The 10,445-nt window shown below is 54.9% G+C and overlaps 1 protein-coding gene across 4 annotated transcripts in view; it reads right to left on the bottom strand.

Moving 5' to 3' along the window:
- The window catches only part of SOX13 (SRY-box transcription factor 13), a 44,947-nt gene that overhangs the window by 3,835 nt on the left and 30,667 nt on the right, over positions 1-10,445 (bottom strand). For 2 of the 4 annotated variants that reach the window (XM_027082694.1, XM_027082696.1), the window contains exons 2-12: positions 8,071-8,269; positions 6,783-6,894; positions 6,608-6,694; positions 5,269-5,441; positions 4,771-4,839; positions 4,162-4,276; positions 1,625-1,710; positions 1,254-1,416; positions 735-844; positions 501-597; positions 42-185 (exon numbers count right to left, since the gene is read on the bottom strand). In XM_027082694.1, coding sequence (XP_026938495.1) covers positions 42-185; positions 501-597; positions 735-844; positions 1,254-1,416; positions 1,625-1,710; positions 4,162-4,276; positions 4,771-4,839; positions 5,269-5,441; positions 6,608-6,694; positions 6,783-6,894; positions 8,071-8,268 — 1,354 coding nt within the window. In that variant the 5' untranslated portion in view covers position 8,269. The remainder of the gene's footprint in view (positions 1-41; positions 186-500; positions 598-734; positions 845-1,253; positions 1,417-1,624; positions 1,711-4,161; positions 4,277-4,770; positions 4,840-5,268; positions 5,442-6,607; positions 6,695-6,782; positions 6,895-8,070; positions 8,270-10,445) is intronic. The other 2 variants (XM_027082695.1, XM_027082697.1) reach the window with 1 other exon arrangement.

Raw genomic sequence — 10,445 nt, 5'->3', positions numbered from 1 at the left:
CCCCCCCCCCCCCCCCCCCCCCCCCGCCCACTGGCCCTTACCAAGGATCTTGCTGATGCTGGAATTGTGCATGTCTGGGAAGGCCTGGAGGATCTTCCTCCTCTCATCCTTGGCCCACACCATGAAGGCATTCATGGGCCTCTTGATGTGGCTGCTGTTCCGGGACTCAGGGAAGTGGCGGGAGCCTGGGAAGCAGGGGAGGAGTCAGCCAGGCAGGGCAGCCAGTGTGGGGTAAGGAAGAGTCCTCCAGGGCTGGCAGAAAAAAACATCCCCTACTTGACCACCAGAGGGCGCCGGGAGGCTCCCACAGGGCCAGGGATGGCCAGGAGTAAGACCAGCAGGGGCCCAGAGACAGACAAGGGACAGATACGTAAGGGGACTCCACAGACAGACTAAGGGAGAGAAGCGATTGGAGACAGACACAACCTGACCCACCCTGGCCCTGGTGGGAAGCAGAGGTGGGCCCTCCTGCCCATCAGCCCAGTACCCCGAGCCCTCACCGTCCACGTCACAGCCCAGCATGGCTTCTTCCAGTGGGTGCACACAGCTCTCCTCCAGCCGCTCCTTGGCTGGGGATGTGTCCAGGCTAATGAGGTCCTGGGTAGACAGGGCAACGTGTACATCAGCCCCCTCTGCAGCACCCCGCTCCCCTCCCCCGCTCTTCCCTTTGGTAGCCTCAGACACTGTGTCTTCCACCCCTGCCCACCCAGGTACAGGGTAGTGGGAGCCCATACCTTACGGAAGGAGGTGTTGGGGGGACTTTCTAAGGCTCCACTGTGACCGTGCAGCAGCTGTCTGGCATCCTGGATGGCTTTGGTGACAGCATCCCCTTCACCAAGGAAGCCTATGGGACAGGGGAAGGAAAGGAAGGGAAAGGAGGGGCTATTGAGGGAGGTACACCCAGTTCATGTCTTGCCACCCTGGGGTGGTGCTCCCTCTTCCCCTCTGTTGCACTGCACATCCCCAAGGGGGCGCCATTTACACTGGAGTCCTGGTGACAGTAGACTGGAAATGAGAATGGCCTGAATCCCTGATTCAGGTGCCCAATCAGATACAGTGGGGAGAGCAGGAAGGGGATCTTCTTCCGGGACACTGAGTGCTGGAACTAAAAGGGGCCAAAGAGAGCAAGTCTAACCCCTTGTTTTATAAAAACTGTAACCCACAGAGCGGAAGGGACACGCTCAGGGTCATATCCTGCCCTCTTAGCTCTCTCCTAGAAGAGGGCTGAAGGGAAAGGTGTAGGGGCGGCTTACCCAAAGGCATGCTGGGGGGGCTGGCCTGCAGGTCCCGTGTGGGGGCCCCACGGCTGGGAGGACGGGGTCCACAGTTGCTCATCTTCAGGCTCGGGGAGCTGGAGGCATTAGGCAGCTCAGGGGCCTTGGGCTTGGCCGTGAGGTTTAGGGGTTGGGAGGGCTCCTGAGGGAGACCCAGAGGGTTAGAGACACCAAAGGACACCTCCATGGAGGGACTGCGGGGACACAGGGTGACAGAGGAGACAAGCAGACAGGAAAGGAAGACAGAAGAAGCAGGAGAACAAGGACAAAGGACCCCATGGTCCCCTAGGCGGGCAGCCAGCCACCACAGGTGAGGGCGGGAGCCCCCGGCCAGTGGGCGGGGGCAGTACCTGTAGGGCGTGGTGGGCAGACAAGGCCCCAGGCCTCTTCACCACTGGGGCAGCGGGGCTGTGCAGCAGCTGCAGCGGATACTCCACTACGGAAAAGGCGGCAAGGAGAAAAGTCCTGGATGAGCACAGAACAGCAGACGCCCTGCTTGACGAGGTCCCGGCAGCACAGAGTGGGCAGAGGCTCGGAGCTGGCCCAGCTGGCTTCCAACCACTGCCCTCCCAGCCCCAAAGCACTGCTGAGGACCTCCTGTGCCCTCGTCCCCCACTGCCCGGCACACCGATCAGCATCTTCACCCTGTTCCTGCCCTTCCCAACCCACTGACCGCGGAGTTCCCACCCGATGGTGAAACGAGATCAGGTACACCATCCACTCTTTCTACGGGTCCTTGTGTTTTGTACCTACTACGTGCAGGGTACAAAAGCAGCCGGCCTCATGCGCATCATCTCAACGTAATCCCTAGTATGTAGCATATAATAGGTGCTCAATACATCATCCCATTGTATGGATAATGAAGACTGGGAAAAGTTACATGGGTGCCCATAGAGTTACTGAATGGGAGCACTGAGATCTGAGATCTGAACTCTGAACCCAGCCGCATCCTCTAGACCTTTCCCCCCTACATGCACTCTCTCTCTGCTACCTAGCTGGCCTCATTCTCCCTCAAGGAGGACCAGCATCCCTGACTTGACAATTGAGGTGGAGAGATAAGCCATGTAGACAAACCACTGACCACATGGCTGGCGGTGATACGGGCTGCATGGGTGGCATACCAGAGAACTCTGTTCAGCTGGGGTGACTGGAGCAGGCTTCCTGGGGGGAGGGGAGGCGTGAGCAGGCGTGGCAGGTGGGCAGGTGGGAAAGCGGGAGGTGGGAAATGAGGCTGGCACTCGATGGGCAAGCGGGGCTCGGGGCCTGTGAAGGCTGAGCCCGGGAGTTGGGACCCTGTGCTATAGGCACCCGGGCACCACCTAAGGCTTTTGACCTGGGAGAGGTGTTACTTGTACTCAGCCGAGGCGGGGGCGGGGGGGGGGGGGGGGGGAGGGGGGGGGGGGGTGGTGGCGCATCTGACAGCCACAGGCTTCCTGCTTACTAGGATTCAGGAGCAAACAAAGCAGGGGGCAGCCTAGCCAGTCCAGGTCTTCCTCCACAACTTATTTCCTGCCCCCCAGCCCCCCTTGTCCAGCAAGGGTGTGGCCCCCTCCCCACAACTAGGCCGCTGCCCTCCTCACCCCTGCAGCTCGGCTCTATGGACACCTGTAGGTGCAATGGTTTTGTGCAACCTGTCCTCCCCCTTCACCCCTCCCCATTCCCATTCCCCACTCCTCCACCCCAAATTAGAAACTGCCTTCAAAGTAGGGCCTGACTTTCTCAGTCCTTTGTGTTTTCCCTTTCCCCACCCAGAGGTCAGTGGTGCTGGTCCATGAACTGTGCCCACGGCCCAAAGCCCTTGCTGGTGGACCCGTAGGAATTCACCCAGCTAGATTTCCCCTGCCTTCTCTCTCACATGGAACAGGGAGCACTGACCAAAGGGAGTTGACTTAAAACCCTTTCCCCTCCTGGATCAATTATGGGCAGCATCTCTGCCCTGTCCCCAGGACCTCTCATAAGGAATCAATGATCGTAGGCTAATAATTCCATCTCTGCCTCCATCCCACGGTCACTGCCCTAGTCCAGACTGTCATCCCCCATCTCTAGAATCCCCTCAGCAGCCCCTACCCCGTCTTACCTCCAGTTGGTACCCCTCTGTTCCCCACCACCCACAGCCAGTGTGACAACACATCCTCTGCTGAAATGTTCCCGTGCATCCCACATTCTACAAAATAAATCCCAAAGTCCGTGCTCAGCCCCGACTGCCCTCCCCAGGCATATCCCACTAGCTGCCATGTGCTCCCCTCAACTCCAACAACCCCTTGGGCTTTCTGCCTCAGGATCCAGGCCCCTTCCCTCCACCCTCAGCTCCCAGCTTCACCCTCACAAGTCTACTTCCCCAGCACCCAAGCGAGCACCACCTCGTTAAGAAGCCTTCCCAGATTCCCCGGCTGCTGGTATCCTTCTGTCTCCCTCCCCAGACCGTAAATTCCTTGAGCTCAAAGTCCACATTTTATCACCCTCGTGGCTGCCCAACAACCAGTCAGCACCTGACGCTTGTTGCTGCTCTATCTGTGGTCACTGAGCCTCAGTGACAGGGCAGAAGGCAGCAATGCCAGTGTCAGGGCAGAGCAACAGCATGAATTTGGGAGATGGATAAATCTCAGTCAACATTCAAAACATTAATATTCTGGTACAGGAAATGTCCCACAGAACTGGGGGGCTAGACCTAGATAGGCAACATCCTCTTATGTCTGGAAAGCACTTTATGGTTTTCAGTGTGCTATTTGTTTTCATTCTCCCAGTGAAATTCAGAAAGAAGGGATTATTCTTTGACTAGACAGTTCCCAAAGTGAGGCCCAGAAAGGCCACACTACACATTAATGGATGAGAGTGGTTCCTGGGCTCCTTCCCTGACCTCAGGTCAACCCTCCCCTCCCACACTCACCTGGCTTGCAGGGAATGGGCTGAATGGGCAAAGCCAGCTGGGAGTCGGGGGTGACAGGCAGAGGTTGGTGGCTTGGGGGGAAGGCTGGAATCATGACGTAAGGCATGTTGATCTGCTGAGGGCAAAGAAACCCTGTGTGAGTCCCTGGGGGGCCCAACCAGCTACCCAGCTGTGGTCATCCCTGGACACAGAGGGTGGACCTGGGGATGAGAGACACAGGCCTGGGGCAGGGACAGTTTTCAAAAGGATCCATCTGACCCTATGTCCCCTTTGTGGGCCTCTGTCTTCCTGCCCTCAGGTCCCAGCTGGGAGGAAGATACTCTGGGCCCTGCCCTTGAAATAGGGGACAAAAACAGGGGAGGAGCCGCCCTCCTTAGGGTCATGCCTGAGTGGTTCTGCTTAGTCCACACTCCCTGCCTTTCCCTGTCTCCAGTACCTCTCCACACTGGTGTCAACCCCTCAAGCCCCTGCTCCCCCAGAGCCCAGCCCTCCCCCCGGCTTTACCTGGATCCCAGCACCCAGCCCTCCCCCATCTTTACCTGGATCCCAGCACCCAGCCCTCCCCCCTCTTTACCTGGATCCCAGCACCCAGCCCTCCCCTCTTTTTACCTGGATCTGCTGCTGAAGGAGGTTGATCTTATGCTGCTGCTGAATCAGCTGTTGCTGCTGCTTGGCGATCTGGCAGAAGGAAAGAGTAGGTGATGGGAACACGCACCTTAGGCCCCAGGATCCCACCTCCCACAAGCCTTTGCGGCCCCATCCACACCCTGCCTCCCGTGCCTAGCGCAAGGACATGGAGGACAGCTGGACAGGGCAAGAAGCCGAACAGCCAACCCTCAGGATTTATTCTCCTTTTGTGGAGAGCTCACCCCTTCCTCAGAGACCAAAGATGGAGGCTAGGCAGGAAGCCGCCAGCTGCTTTTACTCAGAGCCCCGCAGCGCCGCTCCACGCCCTGTCCCCTCACAAGGGCTGATGAACCGCCAGAGGTGGGAATGCCCAGCCCCTGCCCACGGCCCCCTCCCCACCTGCCCCCACCATGCTCCGCTCTAGGCCCTGGACCAGACCCCCATCCCTGGAAAGAAAGCCAGACACCAAGCAGGGCCTACCTGCTCCTGCTGCTGCCGGGCCAGCTCCATCTGCTGCTGCTGCTTCTCAAAGAGCATAGCAGCCATGTTCTTCTGCTCGGAGTGGGCTGTCAGGAGCTGGTCCCGCAGGGTGGACAGCTGATGGATCATGACCAGCAGCTGGAGCTCCTTCTCTGCCAGGCTCTCCTGGGTCCCTGCTCCACAGTGAAGCAACCACCATTGAGAACTTTTGTTTGTTCATCTGTTACCGGTCCATCCGTACGACACTGAGCAATCGCTCTGCCCCAGGCCCCCGTCAGGGGCTGGACCACAGAGATGACTGAGATACAGTCCTTGCCCTGGAGGGGCCTCCTCATCTTGTCACCTGACAACTAGCTGCTCTAGAAGGTCCCCACCATCACTCACCGATTCCAGGCCCTGGAAATGCTGACGGTGGGGCATCTCAGCCCTGGCCCACCTCTGGGATGTCCTCAAGTGCCCAGTGCCACTGGGTCAGGGTGAATAACTAACCCACTGGAGGGTGACACGCTTAGGCTTTGGAGCAAGACAGATCTGGGTTCAAATTCCCCTTTTAATTCATCCCTCCTGGGAGCTGCTGGACAAGCTACCAACTTCTCTGCACTTTCGTTTTTGAATATATAAATGAGCACAACGATCGACACTTCACAGGGTTGCTGGGAGGGTTAAAGGTATTGAATGTAAAGCTTAGTCCCGGATCTGGCACACGGTCCTCAACTAGCAATGTCAGTGCTTCCTTGTCTCTAATCCAGTTCATGTCAGATGCAGCAGTTACTCCTAAGTGCCAGGATGCAGACCATGTGCATCAGAATTACTTGGGGAGCCTATGAAAAATACAGATGCCCAGGCCCCCATCCTCTGGGGTTCTCATTCAGTAGGCAGGGGTGGAACCTGGGGATCTGCATTGGTTTAAAGATTCCTCTGGGAGTGTGATTAACCACACTGGGAAACTTATCACCCTGATGAACCTAGGCAACACTTTAATTCACTTAGTGAGGTCCTGGTGGCCTGGAATTAATTTCCAGCAGTGAAAGGGAACGTTCGGCTCATTTTATAGTGAGATCTGAGAAGTGGCTAAGACATCCCCAAGGTCTCAAGGGTCCCAGGGGATTTGATTCCCACCAGGCCTCTGCTGCATGGGAATAAGCCTAGTGCTTGGACCCCCCCGGGTGAGGGATGGTGCAGACCCCTAGGACCAGGCAGGAGCCAGAGTGGCACAGGCCAGGCGTGAGGGCACCAAGAGCCCCAGAAATTGCCCTACAGGCCTAGACTGCAGGGCCAGGCCTGGAGAAGGGAAAGGGGTTCAGACATCTGTCCCCTGCCCACCCATATGGGCCCTCACCTTTGACATCTTTGTTTTCCACACAGCTCCTTCCCAGAAACCTCTCCTTCCAGTCACTGGACAGCAGCTTCTCGATGGCCGGCACAACTGGAAGATACCAAAGGGCTAAGGAGTAACTGTCCTAACACCTCCCCACCCAGGCCCCTGTCCCTAACTAGGGCAGACGACGTCTTACCTTCTTTTAAATTTCGGTTGAAGTCCAGCTTCTCCTGGCTTCCAGAAGCAGCCTCAGAGCCTCCTGGTCTCTTGGGTTCTGGAGACCCATTGCTTTCCAGGGAGCTGCTGTCCTGTAAGACACACTGAATATCACTGTCACCCCCCAAGGGAATGGGGGCAGACTGCAGTGTGGGAGGCTGAGCGCCCCGGGGATGTGTATCCTAGGGGAACTCCAGAATCTACCCAGCCCCACCCTCCAGTAGGGCCCTCCCTTCCCACCTTCCCAACCTTTGCTCTGACTTGGCTTGATAGATTTGGTGAAAAGAACAAAAGGTTTAAAGACAAGAGACCTGGGCTCAGTGATTCACAAGGTGCTTGAGCCCACATGAGTCCCTGAACTTCTCTGAACCTGACCTCGGTCTTCCGAAAATGGAAATACTAATACGTCCCCTGCCATAGGATTGTTGCTGGGATCAAGGGAGATAATGCACGTGAATGAGGTTTGCCACTGCAGACTTAAGAGGCCAAAAGCCAGCTATTACTTATTACTCCCTTGTATGCACCTACCACTCCAGCCCCGCAGGTTACTCTCAAGGCCCCCACCCCACCCTCTTTAAGACATTGTCCCCTCTCTCCTCTTCTCATCTGAGTCCTCTCCATTCTTTAAGACCCAGCTTAAAGCCCTACTTATCCAGGAAGTCTTCCTCGATCACCACCCCTACCCCTTAGCCCCCTTTCACATACTCCTCCTGGCTGGATCCCTCCTCAGAGCCCTAAAACTCTCCTCATTTGGCTTTTGATTTGGTATTCCCTTTTCACATCTCTTGCATGGAATCATGGAATTTTTAAGAGCTGCAAGAATCTTCACCACTCATGTAGTTCAGCTCCTTCATTTTGAGGATAAGGAACCGTATTGTCTTTAATAGCAATTTAACTCTGGTTCAGTTAATAAGGCTGCTTTTCTCGAATCATATGAAAAAGCTACTAGATTATCTTTAAGCCAGCCTGTGAGCATGTGTGTCCTATTTCTCAACTAGTCTTCAAGGGTAAGGACTGGTCACACATAGGTGAGCAGTTCATATCAGGTGAGTGAGGGCAGAAGTGAGTTCATGTCCCGCTCTGACAGGTAGCCTGACCCACCCACCCACCTAAGTCTTGCCCCAGAGGAGAATGCTTCTGCCTGCCCCTCCGCCCAGCTAGGCTGGTGGGTGCCTGCTCCACCCACTAGGGGGAAGGGCACAGGCATAGGAGCTACAGAGGCGGGGTGGGGACACTGACCCAGAAACCCCTAGGAGAGTGCTGGGCACCTGGGCTGGAGCTGGAGGGTCAGCGCCATCCTGTGGGGCCCGGGCTGGATCTCCGGGCTGGGGTTCAGCTGCGGTGGCCAAGCCCTGGGGGGCCTCGTGGCAGGGCTCCTTCTTCCCCTCTGACTTGACAGTACAGTTCACCATGGTGCCAACGTCATCCAGGGCCAGCTGGGCAGAGCCAGGGCTTCTCATGGACATCCTGAGGGAGAAGGGGCAGAGGGAGGGAGGCGAGTCCTGAACCCCGAGGCAGTGACTGTTCCCCCAGCCCCAAAGAGGTACACTCATGCAAAAGGCAAGCTTCCATTTGGAACTCACTGTGACAAACCAGAAAAGATTCTTGTCCCCCCCCCCCCCCCCCCTTTTTTTTTTTTTTTTTAACAGAAAGGTCTAGAGAAGACTGGGCCAACATTTGGCATGCCCTGCCTGTTGCAGTGTTGGAACTAGTGGGCTGATGGGTCTCCCTGAGAAGCCTAGAGATTGTCAACTGGCTCCTTCTGAGCCCAATAAAGCCAAGATCATATATACAGTACGTGTCTGTGTGTGTTTGTGTATGTACGTACTTGTAATTAGTTACCAAAATTTAAAAATCAAGAGATATCCCATAAAACTCTGGATTTGAACTTCTCTTGAAGTTGGTCTGTGGCAACAATTGGCTGGAATTGAGCAGCAGTTACTCTCTATGAACAGGCCAGTTCGCCCTACTCTCCACCACTCCCTCCTACTCCCCAAAAGGGAAACCAAGTATCAACTACCCTATACACTTACTCTTTGTTTTCCTTAGAGTAGAGGCAAGATAAAAGTGAACTATTTGGAACAATTTCTTATATCCGTGTATCTATCTACCAAAAGTGAGGAATGAAGTAAGCTGAGAGATGAGTAGCTTTCAGAAAAATATTTTCTTATATTAGAGTCTCTCAATTAGAGTCTGGCCCCTGTGGGCCTCTGTAGTCCCTGGTGTAATATACGCAGAGACTGCATCCCCTGCCTCCTGTTGCTGACATCCCACTGCGTGGGATCACTACATAGACGAGCAGGATCCTGGGAGTAGTTTTCAGTGGTTATGTCAAGCTCAAGGTCAGAGTAGCAGTTGCCCAGAGCTCACTTGCTCACCCTCCAAAGTGACCGGGAAAAGACAGGTGGGGACACACAGCAGGTTCCAAGTATGCATGGGTCTTGCCTCAGCTACTTCACTAGCTGCTGAGTGACCTTGGGCAAGTTACTTGACCTTTCCACACCTGTCTCCTCATCTGTAAAATGGGTGGTGTGAGGGCTATGAATTGATATTTACAAGGTGTTTAGAATAATGCTTTGTACTAGTAAGCACCGAAGTAGCCTTTGTTAAAGCACTGCTGGGTGGAATGCAGCACAAGGACAAGAGCCTCAACATAGCTGGGGGGGGGGGGGGGGGCGTGGGAGGCTTGTTTGAAAGACAAAGTCATGGGTCACCCACAGATCAGAAATTCTGTGGTGAGGAGGGCATGGATCTGTTTGCACAAGCCCTCCAGGTGATTCTGATACATACTAGTTTGAAAAGCACTGTTAAATAAAAATTTTTTTAAACTTTGCTTACATGGGCATTAAATTTTTAGGAGGGGAGTGTAAGGCAAAAACTATATATAGTAAAACATCCCTTAAATTAAACTGCAGGTGCAGTATAACATTTGTATATTACATCAACTGTGTAATAAAATGTTTCTTGTAATGTATAACGAATGATGCAACGTGCCATGTACAATAGATGTATACACTGTGTACAATACATGTACAGTATTTCACATGAAATAACTTAATGTGTTTGATTTGATGCCATCCTACAGATCAGACGAGACTAAACTCTCCCTCCACTTTCAAAGGGCAGGGTGCCCTGGGGGCTGGCGTGGGACTCAGGACAGGGCACTGCAGGATGAGCAGAGGAGACATACGTCAGCCCAGGAGAAGATACCCCAGCCCAGCTCACCCTGAGGCTTTAGGGTGCAGCTCTGGGTCCCCTCCCACCACCCAGGGACCCGGAGAGCGGCCAGGAAGCAGGCGCTCGGCCCATCCGGGCACAGGGAGGGGCGCAGAGCCAGGCCCCGAGCAGGGGGGCTGGGCGTGGGGGAGGGGAAGTCGGGGAGTGGTATTATCCTGAAGCTGAGGGCAGCAATTACATAACAAACAAACCCGGGGCTCAAGCTGTGAATTAATCAAACCGCTGAAAATAAAACCTTCCTCTCAGGAACTTCAGACAAAAGAAATGAAAACAACCAGGCTGGCTGGAAAATAAAAGACAGCAGCGCTGAAATGGGGACAAAAGGAAACCAGACAATAGGGTGTTGGACAAAGGCAATAAAGCCAAAGGAAGTGTGACAGGCGAACAATGCGGGCCTGTGGGCTTC

This window comes from Aethalodelphis obliquidens, unplaced genomic scaffold (assembly GCF_003676395.1).
Source record: "Aethalodelphis obliquidens isolate GAN/ISIS:26980383/991018 unplaced genomic scaffold, ASM367639v1 scaffold48, whole genome shotgun sequence".
Taxonomy (NCBI): Eukaryota; Metazoa; Chordata; class Mammalia; order Artiodactyla; family Delphinidae; genus Aethalodelphis; species Aethalodelphis obliquidens.
Note: the sequence above shows the minus strand (reverse complement) of the source record. Positions and strands in the feature narration are given on the sequence as shown.